This window comes from Stegastes partitus, unplaced genomic scaffold (assembly GCF_000690725.1).
Source record: "Stegastes partitus isolate 25-593 unplaced genomic scaffold, Stegastes_partitus-1.0.2 Scaffold643, whole genome shotgun sequence".
NCBI classification, from domain to species: domain Eukaryota; kingdom Metazoa; phylum Chordata; class Actinopteri; family Pomacentridae; genus Stegastes; species Stegastes partitus.
The window spans coordinates 58,806-82,943 of record NW_007578374.1 but is presented as its reverse complement, the minus strand read 5'-3'; the positions used below and the strand labels follow the sequence as shown (position 1 = coordinate 82,943).

Genomic DNA, 24,138 nt, shown 5'->3' with positions numbered 1-24,138 from the left:
ACACATTTAAGTACAAAATTTACAACAAAAACTGATCAAAAATAACCTTTTTTTTTTTAATTTTTTTGCAAAAAAGTACTGAAGTTTGAATAAAATGAGTTTGATTTTAAAAATCCAGCGTGACAAGTCTCATACCTCGGGGATTGTAATGCTTTCAGGGAGCTGAACACTACTGCCAGTCGATGGGCTCTTTTCCCGCCACTGTCCCACTTCCGACTTCCTCCTTCACTGCTGGGTTGCAGTAGAACGTAGCCTGGTCTGGAAGGTGTCCAAAGGAGCCCCACGACTGGTGGAAGGGTAAGACAGAGCTGGGCTCTGTTTGATTTGAGTCACTGCCGTCAACATTGGTGATTACATGAGAGTTTGGAGGAGCGATGTTGCTGTACGTTACAGCGGTGCTGGGATCCAGGACACTGGCACTGGTAGGAGTGATGGGGTTGCTGTTGGTTACAGAGTTATGGTCTGCATGGCTGCTGCTGCTGCTGCTGGACCCTCCAGTGAGACCTGAGGGGGAAAATGTCAAAGCTGGAGCAGCCTGTGGTGGGAGCAGGTTGCTGGCTGTGGTGGGCATGAGGTTGGTGGGACAACTGAGGGCCATGCGCTGGGTGAGGAGCTGCTGCTGCAGCCGCCGGTCCACCCAGTCCTCCTGAGGCTGCCGGTGGATCTTCATGTGGGCGTTGCGGGACTTGATTTTATAGAACATTCTGGGGCAGGGAAAGAGGAAGAAAGAAATGAAAAGAAGGAAAATCTAAACCATCTGTTGTGTCGCCCTGAAGCCAAAAGCACAGAGAGTTCATGTTGGGTTTTAGGACAACTGGTCCGACTCACTTTCCACACAGCTTACAGGGGAAGAAGCTGGCCAATGGGGGCACAGGAACCGCCTCCTCCAGCGCAAACTGCCTGCCCATTGGCTGACAGATGGGCGTCACCTGTAGAAACAGGCCCACTTGTAAGCTAGCATGCTGTGATTGACTTGTTGAGCTGCATTCCACAGTGGATAATCATGTAATGCATTTAAGTCATTACACAAGACTCCACAAACGCTCTAAACACACAGCATTATTTCCTTCAGGAAGCGCACTATTGTATTATTTCCTGTTCTATAACATCGGGGATCGTAATACGTGCTTACAGAATCATCACAGGACAAAAACAGGAAAAGAAAGAAAGTTTGAAAAAGATTGACAACTAAAGGAAGTTAAGTGAAATATCATCGGCATCAGTACGACACCAGATCATTGCATCACATATGACAGTTTGACAACAAATGAACAAGTTCCACCCACATTCCTGAGGATTCTTACATGTTTCTGCTGCTCCAGCGCTCCATCTCTGCCCTCCTCCTCCTTCTGCTTCTTCTGCTTGTCCAGGAGCTTCTTGCTCAGGTAGTAAAACTCTACACACTGGCTCACTGTCTTTGTCCTCACCTGCAACATTCACACACACAGCACTCTTCATTTATGGCGTCTACAGTCACACTATGCTGTCAGTCTCGCACTGATTAGTAATCAATGCATGCATGCATCTATGTATATGGACCAATTCCCTGTAACTTGTCTTAAAATACCTGCAAAACAAAAACCCAAGCTGACACATTAACTTGCACCAAAACACTGACATTTCTTTCAGTTTTTATTTGTGTCAGTGAATTTTCAAGTGTTGCTTTTCACAATCAAGTTACAGCGTGCAGTCGTTTCCACTTGGCATGAAGTGCTGGTATCGTTGGCAACAGGTGCTAAGATTTAATTAAAGTTACCCATTGGATCTTGGGAATTTAGCTGCACTCACCACTGCTTTGTGGTGACAGCAAAATGGAAGGAAAAGCAGATTACGTGACTCTGTTCCAATACATGTTTCATCACATTGGACCAGCTTCTTCTCCTGGACTACTGGCTGCCTGCTGTGTGTGTTTGCACTGAAATTAAACTGGTTTTCCCACAAAGCTCTGGCTTTGTAAATGGGAAGCAATTAAGGTGGCTCAGACCACATAACATTATTCCAGTGTGTCTTGTGCGCATTCATTCTCATGCATGGGTCCAGGAAGCAAGAGGAGCAGTGAATCTGGCTTATGCTAACTAGCTAAGTATGCTTATTAGGTAATATCAACAATCGCTCTGCAGAATAGCGGACGCCACCTTAAACGAGCTGTACGGGAAGCTTGCAGCTCAAACCAGACCCGAGTATTAACTCTGGTGTCTTTGCATTACTCAAACTGTAATTTTCTTCCTCTGCAGTTTGATGTGTCACTTCACTCCCACTGAAGTACACGGTGAGTCACCAAAAACAGAACAGGTACAGGCAGGAAAATGAGCACTGCACTCAGTACACCTTAGGAACGTTATGCTTAACCTTTATGCAATGATCCCGCATGAAGACAGAACACTTTGACCCAGTGATGAGCACAAAATAACAGTCATATAGGGATGGAAGAGCTGAATATGAATGCTCTACTTTCTCTTTTTTATTCCATGTGTAGATTCACATTTTAAAAAAACACGTGCTTTTGTCTCTTTGTGTTTTTTTTTTCACAAAATGATCTGATTAGAAAACATAGAACTTCCATGTCAGTGCAGAGACAGATCAGAATCTCATTAAGAGGTAAATAAATACAGCATAAATACCAATCGATGCATTAAAAACTGTGTTACCGTCTTCTCTATGAGTGAAAAGTCTTTTCCGTAAGTCCCGAGAGCTGCACTGAAGAGACTCTTTTCAGTGTCTGTCCAAGAATCACAGCCTGCACAGACAAAGAGAGAGAAATGGGGGAGGGGGGGAAAACAATGACAATAAATACCACGAGGTCATCCTGAAATGTGTGATTTGCCGGGATGCAAATTAATGCAGCAGTAACTGTTAAAGGACAGAGGAGATAATGAGTCTTGAGGACACTCGCTGTGAGTTGTAATGACTTTAACGATGCAGCTGCTGCGTATTTATGCATCTGTGTAAAGTTGTCGATTATTTGTAATCACATGTGGGTACGCTGGCTGAGTCGGTCAGTTTTCCTGACGTCATTCAGGAGGGATCAGACGGGCAGGAGGTGTCTGCTAGCTTCGGAGACCTGAAGTGATTCATGGCATCACAGCCCGAGGGGGTCCCGGAACACGCCAGGAATCTGAGACATCTAAACATTGCTAAGCTGTTGTCAGGGGGGCCCAAAAATGTGTAGCAACACCCCTGTCTGCGGGAATAAACTCACCTGACTGAGCACTACGGTGCAGAACAATGCGTACTTTGTGTGTTACGGGGTTCTTGGTGGACTTAAATGCACCAGAGAGAGACAAAGCGGATGGCATGTGATGAAAGTGGAAGGAAATCTGGGCTTCCACAATGCCTTCTATTGTATGTAGAGCACAGTGGGAATGGGTTCTTCCTTGCTGACTCATATTTCTCACATGCGTACAATAGCTGTGTGTTGCAGAGAAACACTGCAGGTAAACATCTTTCACTGCGACACATTTCACTTCATGTCTCTTCTCCATTTGTATCTCATGTAGTTAAATATGTTACAGATACAAAAACACAGACAACATGTAAAAAGGTCTTTAAACTTCAGTTCGTAAACCGAGGTACACTCTGGGTAAATACCAAGAGTTGTGAGAACATTTGGTGAAATTCTAAGAGTGAGGTCGAGGGTTACCAGAGTAGTGGTAGTCTCCTGTCGGTGAGGGCTGTGAGAACAACAGCATCTCCAGTGTGGCCTGAACAGCAGGGACGGGGGGATGGAGAAAACAAAGAGATGAAGCATGCGATGCAATTAACTGGATATAAACGAGTGGGGAAAAGGAGTCAGGATGCATGAAAGTAAGTCAGGATGGATGGAGGAGTAATGAAAACGATGGCATGAGTGGACAGTAACAGTAGCGAAGAGTAAATAAACTGTTCACCATTGTGTTCCCTTGACAAGAGTGCAGACAGTGCAGCGCCAGCTCGGTATTACTGCCTCCTCCTGGCAGGCAGCTGGAACTACACATGGACAACAGCTTCTCGACTGCACACAAACAAACAAACAAAACAGGAGGAATTTTAGAAGCTAGAACAATAAAGAGACAAGAAGATATTTGATGCACATGGATCAGTTCTCTGTGGCGTCAGTTTGGTTGCTTGGAACGTTGAAGGAACATTCATACATGTTGTCAAAACTGTACCTTGGTTTTGTAAGTGGGCATTCTCCTCCAGCTTGTCCCACGGTTTCCAGAGCAACTGTTCCCGAGGAGTTTCTTCCTGCGGTGACCACGCCGACGGCCATTTGTTGTCCCCGAAGCACGGAGGAAGATCTGCCTGGAAGTCAGCACCCACGTTGACACGTCTGGAGATGGAAACAGAAAGAGACACAAAATGAGAGTAAAAACAGACGTAAAATACAACAATATAAACTAGAAAAAAGCGAAACATTCACTGACACATTAGTACATTCTTTAAAAAAAAACAATGGTTAGGTTTAAGTCTGCATCAATCTTTTTGAGTTGTAAAAACTTCGAATTAAATTATGCTCAACTTGGAGAATTACTTTTCTTTCTATGATAAAAGGTATTTGTAATTACCAGCCTCAACTGTCTGAAATAGTCCAGGCATGTTAAGATAGAGGAACTCTGGAACTCAAAGCGAAGAAAAAGTTTTGTTATCAAGCTAGTTTTATTAACGTACCTCAACTTAAATTAAAATAACGCAAAAAGTTGAGTTTAAATTACACACAATGTTAAGTTGATGCGATTCCAACCTTTATTATGTCAACTCAACCAATCAAAGCAATGTTTGCAACTTACATAGCTCATACAAATCAGTAAATAAGATATTTTCTTTGTTAAGTTTTTAGATCAGATAGTGGCAACAGGTCCCTTTAATTTGTAGTAACATTTGCAGATCTGTCAGCCTTTTTTTCAAACAAAAATAACCTATTTAGCAAACGGTAATCAGGGTTTTTCCTGCTTAGAGAAATATTTTTGACTCTCCCCAGGGAGAGTTTAGACAGAGATACAGGAAACTCACCAGCACCAAAATAGAAAAGCACAACATTTTTAACCTGTTTTACTAATTTACTCGAGCAAAACTGTTTCGCAAATGGCCAGAAATAACGGAAAAACACCTAAACGTCTGTCAAACAAGGGAACAAACTCATTGCCTTAACTAAACATGGAGTGATCATGCTAACTACCATGTGTTTCCCCCTAAAGGCTAACTCTGAGCCAGGATAAACCCTGGTGACTCTGTGCTAGCATGAGTTTTAGTCGTATCTTTACTCTGACTTCACTTACGGTAACACACCACACTCCTCCTCGTCTTCTCTGCATGCTGCTTCTTCCCCTCGGTGATGGCGAGATGAGAGGGACGAGTAGAGCCCCGTCCCTTTGCGGACTGGGTTGAGGAGAGGCCGTGGAGTGTAGCGACCCCTCTTCTGACCTCTGCTGGTGTGAAGGATGCTGGGAAATGGTGTTCCAGTGTAGACTGGAGGGGCTTGTTGCTGCCAGAACACAGAGAAGGAATATTTTAGACTGCTGTCACTGTCTTTTTTTGAATTAATACACAGAAGTAAGACAGACAAATGTGGTCCTTGCGCAGGTGAATCCCTAAAAGCTGGAACGTTAAGACAGTGATTTAACTTTTTTTTTGGCTGCTTCGAGGCGTCTGCACAGCTACACCTGTCTCCAAGCTGGAAAAACACGCATTTCACCAACTCCAAACCTGTCTTATATGCGCACTTTATCTATTCTGCATGTCTAAAAATAAAAACCCAGACTAAGACTGTGGTTTTAGAAGCAGTAATGCGCTCGGAGCTAACGTAATTTCTTGACAAACGAGCATTTAGGCATCCGCCCACTGTGTCTGCGCAGCTTCTCCAGCTGTAGCAAGTCGCTGAATGCCTCCTCGCTGAACAGTCTCCTGAGCTTTGCTGATGGAAGAGTGACGGCAACGTGGGAACCTGGAGACGCTGCGGCGGTGCAAATGTGACCTTTTGAAACGCAGCGGTTGTTCATGCAGTCCAACAAAAGTACTGTTTTTTTAATATACTATTATAATTATGAGTGTTTATTTCAGTCTCAATGCTGCAATAAGTCGTAAAACCTGTATTTTTACTCTTTTGTTAGTCATGAATTGCTAAGTTTGACATGTCCGAATAGTTTAGGTTAAGTAGAGATTAAAAAAAAAACAAAAAAAAAACAAGATCAAGAGCCTGCTGTTTACAATGATTAACATTTTAGTATAGCTGGAAACAACAGTATGCTTATATGCACGCAATAAGCAAGCGTTTGTTTATAAACCACGGTTAAAACTACACTAATCGTCATCTGAAGGCTGTTTTCTCACAACCTGGTAACCAGAGTAGCATTGATTTTGTCGAAAGCTGCTTTTGCTTTTCCTGTCTCACAGTCTGCGTGTAAAAAGTCAAGCACCTTTCCAGGGATAAAAGTTAAAAACTGTACCTGCAGATGTGATTGGATCAAACTGGCAGATCCGTTCTTTACTTTCTGGGCCACCACATCAGGAGGTTTCTTTTCTACCACCTCGCGGCGTTGCTCAGAGAGGTGCGACGCATGAGGGGGAAGATGGAAGGAGGTATGCAGGGACGGACCGCTGGAGGGACACAGGGCTCTGGACGGATGGAGGGACGTGTGATGGGACGAGGAAGCGAGGAAGGACGATTCGGGACACTGAAGGATGTCGCGCGTGGCTGGAAAAAAATCGAACCAGTTGAAAGAAAATGAGGAAAAAAAGCAGAGGACAAAGTAAAGTCAGTTAACAGCAAAAAGAAGCATTTAACAGACTGTGAATGTGCCACAATTTACTGTTTTGTGTTATTGTGTGTCAAATAGAGCTCATCAGGACGTCTTAGCCATCACTAATATTTGTCCAAATGAACGTTACAGCGTTCCCTAACCTTTTAATTACGAGCAGTACTTCCACTTTCTTTCAACTGAAACCTATTATTTGCTAGTTGTGTTGGTCTTTAGGTCTATTATCCAACTCAGCCTAGTGTAATATTTTTTTGTGTTTTGTTATGCAGTATTTTTAATCAGTTACTTCTGTTTTTAAAGGACAGTTACACATATTGTTCCTTCATAAATTTACGATTTAAACATTTTTTATTGCAGCTGATTCTTTATAGGCTCTAATTCTCATGTTGTGGATCCAAAAATGGGGCATTTTCCATCTTACGTTGTACTTCTTTTGAATTTTGTGGGGATTTTTGTATTTTTTTTTTTACCATTACAGGAGAAACCTGCGAGATCACTTCTTCTGATAACCCACATGTGAACCTAAAGTACAAATACTTCTCAGTGTATTGCATGCCGGTTGTGACAAGTCAACATTTCAATTTCCAAATGATGTAAAGCTGTACAAAAACTGTTAGTTAAATGCCTTTACTTGTGAAGATGCGGTAAGTGAAACCGTCATTTGCATAGGGGAAATGGGAAACTTCACGATCGCACCCACTAAAACCCACATGTCCCGTAAATTTACATGTGGGTATTAACCTGTGGTTTCTGTCGAGGGGGGAAAATGAAGTTTTATTTAAATAATTTCATGTTTAAAAATGGAGCTTGCTGCAAATCAGTCTCTCATTCACAAAAATGCACTGCCCTACCTGGGATGTGTCCGTAGTCATCACCATGGGAGGATCGTACGTTGCATTCAGTGCTGCTGAGCTCGCCTGACGACTGTGAGAAGCAATGTGGCAGCAGTGGAAACTTCCAAATCATCCCAGGTGGCACGGACTGAAGGCGAGGGGTGAAAAACTGGAGCGTGCCGAGCGATTCTCCCTGAGAAGCTGAATGTCCCACGCTCCCGAACGCACCGGGGGAGTCCATTTTGGAGGGCGAGTGGGACGGAGGAGGTAAAGGTGTGGGAGGGGGACTGAGAACTGAAGACATGAGGTGAGACGATGTGGGAGGAGACGGGAAGGACGGGTGAGAGGGGTGAGCGGGGGAGGAGGAGGAGGAGGGAGGCTGGTAGGAGTCTGAGTCAATACCGTAGATTTGCCTCGACTTGATCAATCCCGGGGTTTCTCCTCTCCCGCCTCCAAATTCCCACATTTGTCCAGAGGAATCTCCAGCGGGAATCACAGGGAATCTCCTCTTCCGCTGGGAGAGGAAAGCCTCAGAGAAGGAGTCCAGCTTCTGAGTGTACGTCCTGCTGTTGATGTGCGCAAGGGCTCTCTGCGGCGGGCATCCTGAGGCCAAACTGTGGCCGTCTGCTGCTGCTCTCCACCTGTTTTCTGCCTGAGTCGAGGGAGAGACGCTGAGCCACGAAGCCTCAAGCTCTGCTGGCTGAAGCTGATCTTCACCTGAGCCGCAGCTGGACCCGTAATCTTCTTCTCCGCCTAAATAATTATCGCTCACCCTCGAGTCTGTCCTGCAGTAATCTACAGTGCTGTCGTTGAAGCTTCCTCCTCCGCTCCTGCTGTAGGAAGTAGTTTGTTTGGTGAAGTGGCTCATGTTGGCCTCCCTGTTGTAAACTGATTCACTTTTAACCTCACAGCTAGCGTGGTCGTAACTATTATAGTTTGCTCTGACTCGACGCCTCGCTCCGTCCTCGCTTGCACAGTTCGTCATGTAAAAAACGTCATTTGTGTTACCGTAGCAATCGCCTTTACCATGAAAATCCTCCGCCGTGCTTTCACAGCTCTCCGCGTCATCCCAGGCTTCTTTCTTGATGCCGCTATACCAAGTGTCATCAAAATGGCCGCCTAGGCCGTTGTCTCCATCGAGATGGCCTCCGAAGCTAGCATCTCCATCCAAGCTGCTCATGCTGGTGTTCAGGTAGACCCTGTTGGCCCCACTGCTCGCCCTTCTTGCCCCAGAAGAGGAGTTCGATGTCAAGAATGAGGTTGTGGGTTCTTCCCCTCTACTGCTAAACTGCTCCAAGGGATCCTGGGGAGGCTGAGAGGGCAGGTATCCCACATCAGAGCTCTGAATGCTGGGCAGAGCGAGGGGAAAGGACGGGCGGCGGTGATGGTGGTGCAGGTTGGAGAAGGATTGCGTGGACGAACGATCCTCCATGACGGCTCACTGGGTTTCGCTGGAGAGTCTACAGAGGGCAGAAACACAGAACAAGTATGAATAAACGTGACAGAACCATGCAACAAAATTCGTAGGGCTTGAACTATTAATGACGAATGATCTGTGTTACACCAGATTCTGTCTTTTATAACTGATTCCACATGTATTGCATTGATATTATAAACGTAGGCTTACGTATAAATTCTAACTCGTTCCTGTGTTGTGAAACATGTCACTCACTGGCTTCTGTGTAGTTAGACGATCAGCTTCATCAAACACAAAAGATGAAAGAATGACCCACATTACAGCGCTTCTTATCGCAGCTGTTATCATTTCTGAATCTCTCAAGTGAGCGGTGCAGTATTGGAAATTATTTGCAGCAGAAATACAGCTGCGTCATTTCAGTTGACTCGCAGAATCTAACGGGTCACAGAGTTTGATACAAAACCAGCATGTGATCGTCCATCAGTGATTGCTCTTCACACTAAAACACTGTTTTGTAATGAATGTGTAAACGTAGACATGAAGCGGGTAAAACAGACTTGTTTCAAATCACAAGTTGTCACATCCGAAATGAATAAACAGGAAAGTAAACTAATGATAAAAGTGAACGTATCGTGGCACCATCACTATAAAATACAGATTTAAAGCTTTGGTGCCTTTTTAAAATTCCAAATCAGTCACCAAATAGCAGTTCTTAGCTTTAATATCTGTCCATTAATATCGGCATCTTGTGTTGTCATAAACAACAAGCAAATTAGCAGATGTAATTGTAAATGCATGAACACTTGTCCAAAGTAATGCTGCAGGAGAAATCAAGAAACGAAGGGACAGAAATAAGAGATGTAAAGCAAGTATGAATAAATACAAGAATCGTGAAACAACATGAGCACTGCTCGAACTAATAGCACTACAAAGCGTCTGCGTTAAACCAGATTCTGTGACAAACTCTTGTTGTCTTTTATGGCTGAACAAATTTCCTTCATAATAAATATACAGGCTTATAAACTCTAACAGCTGCCATTTCTGCGTACTGAACCCTATTCAGGACTTTCATGTTGCCATACGTAGAAGGTCTTTTGGAACCCAAGAAAGAATATGTGCAAAATATTAGCTGGTATTCATTATAGACTTTTATACTGTGTTAAACACATTATCTGATAAGTTGACATATTTTTGGTTCCAAATGCATGACAAATGCCCCTCTTTTTGTATTAAAAACATCTTTAAAAAAACAAAAAAACAATACCTGTCACCTAAACCAAATGGCCTGGGGTCCAAAAGTCCTGAACAGGGTTAACCCTCCTATTAACTTCAAATTTACTGACATCTTTTGTCCTTGGGTTCACTTTGACCCCAGCAATTTAAACCTGCAGAAAATATCATAATTAAAATTGTTACCCACGTTTATGTGTAAATAGCCCTTTAAATAAAATGTTAAAAAATTATGTCACTGACTTATTTAAAGATGTTAAACATTGAATGGGGTCAAATTGACCCCAAAGATAACAGGAGGGTTTAATTATGTGACCAATTAGATCCTGTGTTCCTGCAGGATAAACCTGAATACATGAAAAAGGCCAAAGAGCAACGCATGATGCCACACATTCACGGGCTAATTTAACAAAGAATTTGGCAGCCATCAAAATTTCAAATATGAGCTAAAATACCGACTGTGGTGGCACAATTCCTGCTATCATCAACACGAAGGTGTTACATTTGCAGCAGTAGCTTAGCAGGATCATTCAAACTGGCCCAAGAGGTCACAGAGTTTGAAGCCGACATATGATCCTCCGTCAGATACGACTCATTCAACTACAGCACTTTTTCTAATGAAAAAGATCAAGTGGTGATAAAGTGCAGGATAAAACAGATGTGCTTCAAGCCGCATATTGTCAAATCTCCACAATCCGTCATCCTTACATGCTCTGATTATTTGTCACTTTGCTATACCTCAAAATTGCATCATTCAACCTCACGAAGAAACCTCGAGTTAGCGATGAGCTGCACAACTCATGACAACAAAACGCTGGTCGTCTACAACATGCAGATTTGAAACTTTGCCGCCTTTTCAAAGTTTAAAATCAAACTCCAGTTAGCATTTCTGAACATTCATGCAAGCATTCGGCTATAACAGTATCCCATTTAGTTATGTTTCTTTTGCTGCCAAAAACAGATTAAAGAAGTGTGATTATAGATAGAGATATAGATATAAATGTCCTCAACACTGTCTGACGGAAACCAAGTAACTATAAGAAGGCTGCGTTGCCAGTAAATAAAACAGAAACAAAACTGCCTTGACTTCATAAACGCTGGACGATAAATCTTCCCTCATAAAAGTGTTTTTAAACTCGCCCAAAGCACACATATTTACATTCAGCTGCATTAAATCTTAAACTCTTCACTGGCGTTCCTTCTTCTTTCTGCCTTAAAACCACATTCTGCTCTAAATAGGACACGGCGTGAGTCAGAAAGAGACACAACGAAGTAAGACGAGATGAAGAGACAAATACACTGTATACGTTTTGAGGTTTTTGTTTTTTTTCTTTTACCAGTCATTGCCGCTTAATTTCCTTTTGACACATGTTCGTCCGCCGTTCTTCGTGCTTTCGGCTTCTCGTCGCTCCCCCGGTTCTCCTCATCATCACTCTTTCTCACTCTTTTGTCGCTCTGCCGTCTCGAGTGTTTGTCTAATTGTGTCGCCCTTCAGATTTTCTCACATAGTCCTTCCTATTTGAGTCTCTCTCTCTCTTTAGTGTGCATCCTTTGACAGCAGCACACACACACACACACACACACACACACACACAACACACACAGTCTGTCACACATACAGCGAAATGGACACACACACACACACACACACACACATTTACCCACTTCAGTTCGGCTACTCACTGAAGCACACGTACTCAGACACACACTCTGACTTTCGAAGTCACACTTGCAGGTGTCAAAGAGGACCAGCGGGTAGTGATGTTGCCTCGCTGCCTTTTCGTCGTCGTGGTAACCACATCCTGAGGAAACAAACGCTGACGGATCTCCCTCCTTTCAGCTATCTTTATCTCTCTGCCCCCCCCTCCTCCATCTCTCTGTCTCTCTTTCCGTCTCTTTGCCCGTCCTTATCGCGCTTTCTGTCGCTTTTTCTCACCGAGCGCCCAACTTTGTTGTCTCTTGGCCTGACTTTCTTCTTCTGCTTGCTCTTTTTTTTTTTTAATCTCTCTGCTTTCCTTTCTCTTTGTCATCTCATTCGTTCGACCTCCTTTGTATGAATCTACTCCCTTTTTCTGCAACACATTCACCGCAGTCTGTGATAATAAAGTGGCACTTTGGGTTGACCTCAGTGAAGTTATTTGTCCCCGTGAAAGTGATTATAAACGTCTTTCCTACACATGTGGTGTGCTTCTGCGTGTGTGGACGAACACGCACCGTCTTTGTGTAACTACATACAGTACACTTTGCGTGCGGAGGCGGTAACATAGATGTTTACCAGATCAAGATTCTCCGACTGAGTCAGCTGACAGGACGTGAGAGAGAATGAAACAGGAAGAAAGACGGCGACAAACGATGGTTCAGGGAACCCTCTAAACACCCTGCAGCCCCACCCACTCACCCACCCACCGCACACACATGCACGCACGCACACACACATATGGTGTGCACCTTATGCATGCTAATGTGCTGTTTTCTGCCTTTGTTATGTCACGGAGTGGGATTAAAACACCTACTCGCACCTGCACAACCTCAAACACGAACCGCTGGCAAGTCCACAAGTGTGTGAGCGACTACAATAACCTCTGTCACACACACACACACACCGACCGGCGTGTTATTACTGATAAGACAGGGAGAGATTACTTTAAAGATCCAACATTAAAGCACATTTTTTTGTCTCATCAACCAGCATCTGAACTGACTGCTTAGGCAGCACTACAATGTAAAGACACTGCATCAGTGGTCCAAAAGACACGAGGCTTTGAAGTTTATGACCCGAGTCATGCTCGGCCTAAATGCCACACATGCTTTTGTTATTTAGGTAAAAAGAAGCAAACATATATAGTACCTTATGGACATTTTAGATATAAAATATGCACCACTTGAAACCAAATTGGAATCATTTATATTTGAATTTGAACTGCTCAGCTTGAATAATTGTTATAAAAATTTGAATTTATAAGATCAAAGCTGTATTCCAATAAACGAGAGAGAGGCTGTCTCTTCCCCCTTTGCAGTAAAGAATAGAATATGAACTGTTATTCTCTATCCTGCACACAATACTAAGTTAACTTGTGACGCAGCAAAGTGTTTGTTTGTGTTATTTAAGGTAGAAAAACTCATTTCTCCAGCACATGCATAATACACACAGTCATCTGTAAAATGTATGAATGAAGCACAATAGGAATACACAACGGAAGAGTCGGTGCCGGCCAAAATTGCACAGACTATATACATAAATGTACTTAATTACTTTATACATCTGTAAAACTGTTGCGTCACTGCATCGTGCATCAAATCTGGGACATGAATATTATTCAGTTGACACCAAATAGCAAGAGCTGTTGTTAAACAATAACGTTCTGAGCTGCCCGTCTGATCCTGTGCTCCGGTCTGCCAAATTTGCAAACTGTGATTTGCAGCATAATTTGCTCAGAATGGCACATAGCTCTCGTCAAACAGAAAACCCTCCTCGCGATATACGTGCAAACATCTGAGACAACGCAAGACTCGCAAATTAATGCGCACTTTGACAACTACTTGTGAAGCGTGACGGTGCCGCTGCTTCCAGTCTCGTGCTTCTAAGTTACTTGTGTGAAAATAAGTTCTTCCTCTGAACCCAACAACTTGTCAGCAGGTTTCAAAATTTGCCAAAATTTCACAACTTATCAAAGCAAGAAACTGTAAAAACCGACAGATTCTTCACCTTTCAAATAGTCCTTGAACTACTCATCTGTGACGGGCTGCACCACTAAAAAGCTTCACCGAATCTCAGCTCAAAATCCTATTTCATCATCTAATGTCAGGTTTATGCCACAGCTGCCCTAAATTTACCGCATTGGCAATTACAAAAAACATTTTTATGTTTCTGTAATGGTTAATACAACACTGTGTAGAAGGTCTTTAACCAAAATGATATTTTTAATGCTAAAATCTAATTATTATTGTGATCCATGAATATTCAAATTTACAGTTTTACAAAACATCTGATAAAATAGTGAAGCACATTATTATTATTTCTTGATTAAGATGTCAAATTATAGTGATTTATTTACATTCTTGAACAAAAAAAAGATGTGTGGTTGAATGTGATGCATGATTAATTTCTGACTTCTCAGAGAAACCCAGTGAGCCGGCTCAGATTTGGGTATAAAAAACTGAGTCTGAAATTCCTCATTCATGTTCAAAATGGTAAAACGTCGAGAGCTCACTGAAAATGAAAGACATTAAAGCACTTGATGATGCTGGATGATCCCTGACAGGGAAACAGGGACAGACATAAAGTGTTCTCACAGTGTGGTCAAGTCTGTTCTGGAGTCAATTGCAGAGACTGCTATTTACAGAAAAGGAAGAGGCAGGAAACGAAGTTTAACTGAAGCAGACGTCAGACACCTCAAGATTTTAAGAACTAGAGACAGAAGGAAGACCTCTGCTGATGTTCAGGCAGAGAAGAACGCTTCTAGATCAGAGTCTGAGAGGGTCTCCAGAATGACCGTAAGCAGACGACCGATGGAACAAGGCTTAAAGGGAGGAATAGCTTCTAAGAAGCCTTTATTGATGCCTGCAAACACCTCAGATTATGTCTGCAGAAAAGCTGGAGAACGTTTAAATGACACAAGCATGACATAGTGTAGATTCCATCATGGTATGGGGTTCCTTTTGTAGAAACGGTGCGAGCAAATTCATGCAAATCAACGGTATCCTGAACAAGAACGTCGACCACAACATCCTAGTGCATCACGGAGTCCCTCCTGGACTGAATCTGATTGGTCGTGGGTTCATGTAGCAGCAAGACAACGAGGCCAAGCAGACTTCGAAGCCGTGCAGAGACTATTTGACCCAGAAAAAGGAATCTGGAACACTGGAACTGATGCACTGAACAAGTCCACAGGATTAGAAGCAAAGTCTGGATTCAAATGCTATTGAACAAACTTGGGATGTAGTACATTTAAAGATTAATTGCACAAAAGCTTCATGTGTGGGAGCAGCTAGAAATTACTTGGAACACAAGAGCGTGTCGAAAAGTACGTAAAAACACTGCCAGCAAGAATGCAAGCTATTATCAAGGAGGCCGTGCAAAAAGTTTTGTGGTTATTCTGTGCAAAAAAAAGAAAAATGACTATTTAGTTGTTTCAGTTTGTTATTTGCCAAATAAATAACAATACGATTTTTAGTTTTGTACAACTTTTTGAAATATTTCTACAATATTTCTGTTTTCTCGTCTTTATGACAGGAGGTCTAATGAATGTGTTCAGCGCTGTGTGTGTGAAGCTGCTGTTGACTCCACGACAACAAACAGCCACGCAACAAAAACTGAGGGACTTTTCGGCTGAACTGCAGACTGGGTTCAACCGGAGCAGAATGGAAACTAAACAGAAATACCAGCAGACAAACATCTATGCTGTCTGGCTTTGTCTTTTTTTTTTTTTTGTTTGATTGTTTTTTGTTTTTATAACATATACATTGCACAAAATAGAGGTGCAGGACTTTATGTTGCAGTGAAAAATGAGTGAGCAAAAATGCTACAGGAGCAGGAGGCACCGAGAAACTGCTCATGTAGGAGCAGGTAAGACTCACAAACTCATGTCCAGTTTGGAGGATTATTTGTGATGCCGCCGCCACCTGCGATCTTGTCCTAACTAATCTCCGATCTGAAACTCTAAAAACAATACCCAGACAAACAACTGATTGCTAATAACTTAAGAATAGCAGGAATAAGTAGTGCATGGAATCATTTTCTCATGCCACCTCACAATCAAAATGTATCTGCGTCAGCGACCACCCACGCACTGTGTAGGTGATCATGTTAATGCTGAGGTCACCTGTACAGTGCGACTGTGCCTCAGAACTGGAAACCTCATCATTAACATGCATAATCGGTAATGTGGTCACTAGACACAAGCTGTGTCTGAGACAATAACCACAATATTAGCATGTTTGATCGCTCAGGCAACATTTAATTACCGTATTACTCTGTGTTTTTTGACATAAACTTCTCTCTTTTATTTTCCAGTGACTTCATGCAACCTTTTTCGGTCTAGAGGCTCAACAGTCAGTGCAAAAAAGTTTCAACTGCTGCTGCTTGCATCATTATAATACAGGTTGTCGGTGCTGTGGGAAACCATCGAGATCTCAGACGACAAATAATGCCCTATTTTCTCATAACACTTTCCTTACAGCAACATGCAGTTGACTAGGGGGGCTGTGAGGGAAGTTCTGCTGCTCCAGAACGTCTGAAAGGTGGTCACCGAAGAACAAGTAAACTCCTTTAATCCCACTCGTCAAAAGTTTTGTCACATATTTTCAGATAGAAGGTGCAGGAAATTAAGCGCATTGCAAAAATGTATATAAAATGACGAAGTTAAAGAAGAAAGGAATATAGTTTAAAAGCTTAGTTCTGCACCTAAGCGCGGCTCTAAGAAGTCGGTCTTCAGCACATCCTCACACGGTCTCCTGTGTGTGTACGCATTTGCATACGTTCATGGCTGCGTGTGCACGAAACCTGAAGAAAAATGCCGAATGAAAAAAGTGTGAATGAAAGGATGTGAGAGGGTGGAAGGAGAGTGCAGTGGAGTGTGTACGGGGGAGACGCTTCTCTAGTTTTCTCTCAAATTCACCAAAAACAGCTGCGGGAGCAGAGGAGGGGGAAAAGAGACGAGCACGTCTGGACTTTTTTTTTTTTTTCTTCCTCGGAGTCGTCTCTCCGTCTGTCTTCCGTCAACGACACAAGAAGCGATGACTGGCGGGAACGGAGTCGACGAGAAAACGGCAAATAATACGAAACTTTGTATGAACACTGAGCATCAAAAACATGAAAAAAAAAGCTATTTCAATAAAGCTTTTGGGCTACCAGCAGGGAAACAATTATGCAAATACGCTTGTGAAATACGCTCGTTCCCCGTCGATAGCCTCGCTGCTACGCGACGACGCTCCTACATGAATGCATAATGGACGGCACGAGAAACCGTAACATCACCGAAAAGCATGACGGTGTGTTTAATACAGGGAACACGCAGAAATGAAACTGCTGCAAAAGTGCTCGTCATAGAAGAAGCAGGGGAGAAAAAGAATTTTTGGAAAACGCTAGACGTCTCCTTTAATGCCTTTTTTATACAAAGAACAAACATAAAAGCATCTCAAATGTGAAAAAATCAAAGAGTTTATGTCTGTCAGAATAATGATCGCTTGTTAGGAGTTGAAAGAAAAGTCACAAAAGGCGTCTTAAACATGGTAACACACAGTCAAACAATATCGTAACGCTCTGTAAAATAAAAACAAATAGTGCTCCTTTTATATTAGCTGCACATTCACATAAAATGTAGATTTGTGCAAAGACTCGGCGTGGGAACGTCTTAATTACGGCGTCCAATGTGATGCGACTTCACTGTCAGCTTACACTGGAACTCATTTTGCATCGTTAAGGCCAAATTTATCTTAAGAGGTAAATGCATGCTTAAGAAACGTACTTCATATTACCCTTGTACCCAACAATGCACAGTCATAACTAATAATGGCAATAAATGTGCACAGACAATATTTTTACAACACATCTGGCGACACACTGATGCTGGTTCAGCTGCAGAATAGACTGATGCATAAAGGGGTTAAAGGTAGATTCTAAAACCGCTACACTGATATTTGATGTCTTTTAAGTCAAAAATATAAAAGTTGTAAATACGACATATTTTCCTAACCCTCTGCGCGCTTACAAAGATATAAAACAGGCCCAAAACTCGCACGACAAGCTTGACAAATGCTTAAAAACAAGATCACAGGCCAGAAAATGTTCAGAGACCCCGCCGTGCGCTCGTGTGCCTGCAGTGCTCCACACTTCTGAAGACGGCTCCACACGTCTTTCATGTAAAATTTGTCTGCTCCACACGAGAACCTATCGAGGCAGACTCGTCTGCAAAGATCGAATACAATAATTACGGCGCGGTGTGTCATTTGTTGTCGCTTGAAAATAAGCGTTGCCACAAGCGAACGTCAAAGTGAGTGTGTCGGTTTCAAATGACGAGCCGTCGTTTGTCAACACGCTGCCAAAATGTGCCAGAAGGTTGGTTTGCATGCTGATGGAAGCTCAGTATTGAAGTGACAATAGCGGTTAGGCAGACAAAAAGTGACATTTTCCTTTACACTAAGTCAACAAAGTTATTCAGCTTATTTGAAAGTGGAAAACCCTTTTCTACCTAAGTGGCTACCACACTGAACTCCAGGCTTTCTGCTGCAGGGTGTTTGATGTGTGTGAGCGTAGCGTAGAGACTAAAGTCAGTTTTACAATAATTAAAGTTAAATCTGGTGAAATATATAGCTTTAAAATACATGACACTGCTCAGACAGTGTGATACTAACAGTTCATTTAATGTTTTAGATGACAGAAGAAGACGCCAACAACCGCCTGAAGCTCCTGAGCTTGTAGCTGCAAAGGACTGAATTTTGAATTATTTCCATTTAAAGAAAGGTCGCAGGGGTCAGCTGAAGGTGAAGTGAATGAATCAGAACAGTGTCTCTTAGCGAACAAACAGAAGCAGAATTCATGTCTTTAATCTCACAAGCCTTATGTCAAAAGACAAACTGAAATTGAATCGTAGCCGCTCCACAGTTGTGAGACCAAAACTAACAACCTTGGGCTCTACAGAAAAGAGCAACTTTAGTTTAAGTGTCTTATCCCAGATGTGCATGCCGCAAAACGTACTAATTAAATGATCCTGAAGACACACGCTCTCATCCTGCCTGTACTGCTGTGTATGTACAGCAACATGATAATAAACTTGATTTGATTTGAATTTGGGAGAAATCAAAAATACAATAATTCTCCGTTCTAGTGAAACTTCACAAAAATCCACCAACTTGTGACATTTTTACTTTCACCTAATCCAAACTACAAATGAGCGATTAAATAAAAGCCTCTAACAACGAGATGGTGACGCTGCTGTTGTGGAGCATCTTCAAATACATAAAGTTTACCAAATTTCATGCAACAGAAATAGAACACGACACACTTAATCCACTTTAATCATATTAAAGCCCTGGTAGCGCGCTGCCTCTTTGTGAATGTGCCACCGAAAATCTCAGGTTTTGTTTAAATAACATATGCGGCCCGGTTCCAGCACGAGAACTTCAAGAGCGGAAAGGTTTAATCGATTGCAATAAATACAGTTAATTTACTAGTTTTGCACTTTGATACTCATTTTCCCATCTGTAGTATATTTCTATAAACGCTGAACTGACGCGCTGCTGAGCTAAATATTCTGGTGAGTGACAAAGACTGAACTGCCTGTAAAAGGATGAACAGAATAAAGAAGAACTGACATTAAAGATTGCACTTTTATATTCTTTAGCGTAAAACAAATTACAAAAACATTGGTGTCACCAGTGTGATGCAGCGTGGGAACACGCCGCCAGTTTGTTGGACAAACACATCTACAAATGTCATTTTACTGTAAAGAGGAAACAGAACACTAGCGGGCCTGAGTTTTTCTGTCATGACACAGTTAATGTGGGAGAATTGTCCTCCGACTGCACCGTAACCCAGATTTCTCGAGACCTTGATAATTATCAGCGTTGCCACCGAAAGCTGGCCAGGCCTGTGCGATCTCAATCACAGATAAAATCAGCTAAGCGGTGGCAGAGCACCTTTTGTTCACGTCCACCCACATTCTGTCTGCTGCTAATTACATGGAAGTGATACATCATTCCATTCTGATGAACGATCAATATCATTTCCCTCTTACCCTCCCTCTGCGCTGCAGCGGCACCACAAACACAGCGAATATGACGACATCGAACAGGACAGGAACAATAGGCTATGGGTCTAGAGTGGCCGCAATTTGTCTACAGTGAAAGAGATAATACACAACGTAAAAATAAATCTCTCCAACTTTGTCAAATTAACTGCAGATATCAAAAAAAACAAAAAACATCCTCCATTGTAGTCACCTCTATCGTGATTCCTGCCTCCAGCTCATTTTACAAGCTGCTGAATAATCTACATGGACAAATAAACCCTCACGTTCTTTGCAGAAGTACAGCACTACAGTGTAGGAACTAATATACAAACAGGTTACTGAAATCAGAAGAGGGACGCGAGAAAAAGGTCGCCATCATCCCTCAGAGTGCATATGGGTTTGCAGCTGATGTGACACAGCCGAGAGCGAGCGAGGCCTCCGACATGACTGCAAGGGAGCTACAGGGTTCCATGGTTGACGAGGGAGACACTGAGCACACAACGACTGCTTTCCGGATGTTTCACCAGCCACAGCTTTATGGCAAAGCGAGTGGCAACGAGAAAACCGCTGCTGAAAAGACATCACATGACATGTGAGGTCAGAAAGCATGTGGGAAACAAGGTGGAAGATTGTTTTAGTGATCTGACTGAAACAAACTTGGGCTTTTTCGGGGCCTTTGCGGCGAACGCGACAGAAACGCAGTGTTTCTACCCTGAACCGTGCGACTGTGGGGACTCTGCAACGGGCCGCGAAAAGCTGGAATGAAGCAGAATCCTACGGCTGTGTGCGAGAGAAATGACTTCAGAGGCGATTCATTTTGCAGCGAGACATTGATCTTAAACATAAAAAACAAAACTACATGAACAAAGCTTTGTGGTGCAGCGAGACCAAGCCAGATTTCAGACATCCAGAACACGTAGCGTAACTTAAAAGTCGCCGTTCGCTCGCCGTCCCCATGAAACTCAACAAGCCTTGAGCAATACTTCAACGAGAAACTGAGGAAATGTTGCAGCGTCTAGTTGTTTCAATCAGAGGCAGACGTATCCACAAAGACTTGAAAGTCGAAAACGCGTCAAAGACTCTAATGCTATGAACCTGAGGAGAGCGAAATCTTACGCAGTAATTTAGTTGATTGAGAAGTGCTGAATGCTATGTTGAAGGCATCATCACCACCCCAAACAAACGATGAATAGTCCACTATCGTTGTACGTCTCTGGATGAAGCTAATTTGCACTGCGACTATCTGCAACCCCTGAGCGTAGAAGCCCCGGATGATGAAAGAAAAGCCATTTAAAGACTTCAAATCGGGCAGCAGCTTCCCTTAACTGTTCCCTCAAGCGTCCGGATTCACACCGAGCAGTGAAAACGATCAATGCAGACGTTTGTAACTGGGGCCTGCGTTGGCACAGACGCTGAAGTTTGGCTTCCTAACGTTAAAAAGAAAAAACACAAAAGCAGTTGTTGCCCTCGTTCTGTCTGCAGATGTCAAAGAAGGTCACAAAATCAAAGGAAGTCAAAAATAGCAGCAACAACAACAAGAAGTCTTCTCATGTTCTGTCCACCTCATTTAAAAGAGACTAAATAATAGAAACGCCTCCATAGAACGGATCAGCTGCACCACAAACTACATGAAGTCAAATTAATACCTTAACAGCTGCAACAAACATATTGAGCCACATGATCATCCAACTACTGGCTTGCATGGTCACTTTAATACTTCAGTGTAGGTGTGGGTCTTTTGCGAACAGATTCCTGCGAGGTAAGATTCTAAAAATGTTTGGGTCAGCAGTAAAACGAGGCCCTGGTAAATCGTATCGTGATATCTTCACAGTGTTCACAATGAGCAAAGTCAAGCTTGTGGTTTGAAGGCTCTCAGTGTAAGAGCATGTTTGGTGACACCAACATGTTGTGGTAACAACACTCAAACGCTGTAAGTTATGTTGAGACTTTCTCAAGAATTAGTGTTGACACAGAAGGAAAAAAAAGGACGATTTGATCGCTGCTTGTCCATGACAGACCTTTCTGTATACACACAGCGCTACCAGTTAAACTTACATGATAGCTAATAGAGGCATAGTTTCAGATCAAAAAGGTACTTTAACTTGAAGAAGCTGACAGATTTTGGTTCATGATACCTAAAAAGTAGGTGTGTTTACATATTCAGTATATCTAAGTGTAATAAATGTATAAAATGTTTGGTTTTCAGCTTCTTCTTCATGTGAAATGCTCTTCTCAGCTCCCTCCCTGCAAAATATCTTCACATTTATGGCTACACATTTCAAAAATGATCCGCATTTCTAAACATTCAAGCCATGAAATCTCAAAAAAATTTGCACCTTCATTGTAATTTTCACTGGTGGTTCCCGCACATTAAAGTCACTGTTAAATGCCGCCAGATCAGCAAGGAGACAGGTGAGTTTTAGCGAGCTGCTAACAATGCTAATGTTGTGTCCCTGGGTTGAGTACTCCTGCATCACAGAGTCCTGATTGTACAAATAGAAACACTGAAAAAAGAAAGTAATTCTTACCTGCTAAGCTGTCATTGGGAGCAGAGAGGCATCAGCGGCGGTGAAATGCATGTGAGTCTGGTCTGCTGCTGGGTCGACATGTGTGAGAAAAGGGGAGGAGAGCGAGACGGCGAACAAGAGAGAGATGCAGTTTCGTCAGAGATGATCGGCCCTGTCGCTCTTTCAGTTGATCTTTAAGTCTTTCATCCACCTTGTCATAACACCACAATGTGTGTGTGTGTGTGTGTGTGTGTGCTACGAGCTGTGTCATAGTGATGCTGGAAAGAAGAGAAAAACACCCCGGTGTGTGGCTTAAACCTCACACACTTCTACATGCATAGATACGCACACTTTCAGTTTGAGTGGGTGTTTTTTTTTCTCCCCTCTCATCCCTCATTTTCTCTTATGGTGTCTTTAGGTCTGTTTGTTTTTTAAAGGGCCACACACTGATGTTTGACATGCTCATACACATGACGACTAAAAATACTAAATGCACAGCAGCCTGTAGATAGTCAGGGTCTGATGTCAGTGTAGTATGCATCTTAAATTCACTTTCTGAATTGATATTTGCACGTAATCATAACACGTAAGCCATCTCAGGGCACTTCTCATGCTTACAGTTTTACATTATCAAGAGAAACCCTCCAAAAATCCACTGACTTTCATTGAACAAGCTCTGAGGCGACAGCATGATTCTTGTCCTGCTTCTTCCATGCCTCATCTATATATCTAGCTGCTGTAACATGTACATTTCCCCGATGTAAGGTAAGGTTTGTCTGATCTTAGTTTATCTGATCTTACCTTAGCGTACATTTCACAAGAAGAAACATCCGGCACAACAGGCTTCTGGGAGGACGGTTATCTGCCACTTGGGCTGAGGGTGAAGAGGAGAGAGGAAACAACAAGAAAACAAGAAAGAGTGGGAATGCTGAGAGGCCCAATACGACTGATACATACACCATTAAAGTTCCCAGCTATGGCCGGATAGGTTAGCTTTGTGCAATGACCTGAAACAGGGAGGAACAGCGAGCTAAACCCTGCCCTAGACGAGCAAAATTTGCCAATCAACATCGCTAATAATCATAAATTAGCATATCTAACTGGTATAATAAGTGCAGAAAATGTTGTTAAAAGAGCTACATGTGAGGTGTACGATGTCAAAATGAGCAATCCAGCTTATTACCTCATGTAAAACTGTTGAACTTTCATTTTTCCACAGAATAAACAAACATGATTTTACATTTTACATTAAAAGTGCTGCTAGGCTAACCGTTGGACAAAGCTAATTCTGGTCCTATTGCTGGTCTATTTAAGATAATAAGTTATCACATGATAAGCTTTTTCATTTATTGCTCAACAAGAAAGCAAATATACCCTTGAAGAATGTTCATTTTTCAACCATTCCCTGAGAAATGTTTTATTTTTAACTTAAAATATCTTCACTTTAGGTTCTGAGACTACACAGTTAAGCTAATAGGCTAATTTTTGTTACCTTTGTGTGAAGCCAATGTAGCCGTCTCCAGTCATATTGCTGTGTATGCTTCTTTTTAATCTTTTAAATCCCTAAAAGTTTTCCTTTTTGAACCATTTTAAGCTGAACATACCTTACATACCCCTACTCTGTGGCTAGACAAGGCGCTCATTAAACCAACAGGATTTAACATATTAATTAGCGGTTGTTCAAGGTGC

At 42.5% G+C, this 24,138-nt stretch overlaps 1 protein-coding gene across 2 annotated transcripts; it reads right to left on the bottom strand.

Annotated features, from left to right (window-relative positions):
- LOC103363227 (uncharacterized) lies at window positions 1-22,585 on the bottom strand. Of its 2 annotated transcripts, none has more exons than XM_008289889.1 (11): window positions 22,471-22,585; window positions 7,586-9,027; window positions 6,423-6,670; window positions 5,256-5,461; window positions 4,149-4,309; window positions 3,888-3,991; window positions 3,641-3,701; window positions 2,649-2,737; window positions 1,305-1,427; window positions 829-929; window positions 1-704 (listed from the first exon to the last, which is right to left on the bottom strand). In XM_008289889.1, the coding sequence occupies exons 2-11, from the start codon at window positions 8,997-8,999 to the stop codon at window positions 170-172; spliced, it is 3,042 nt and encodes a 1,013-aa protein (XP_008288111.1). In that variant the 5' UTR covers window positions 9,000-9,027; window positions 22,471-22,585; the 3' UTR covers window positions 1-169. The 2 variants fall into 2 exon arrangements, with proteins under 2 accessions (XP_008288111.1, XP_008288110.1); XM_008289888.1 differs by lacking the exon at window positions 22,471-22,585 and adding an exon at window positions 11,552-11,789.
- Between the last annotated feature and the right edge of the window lie 1,553 nt (window positions 22,586-24,138).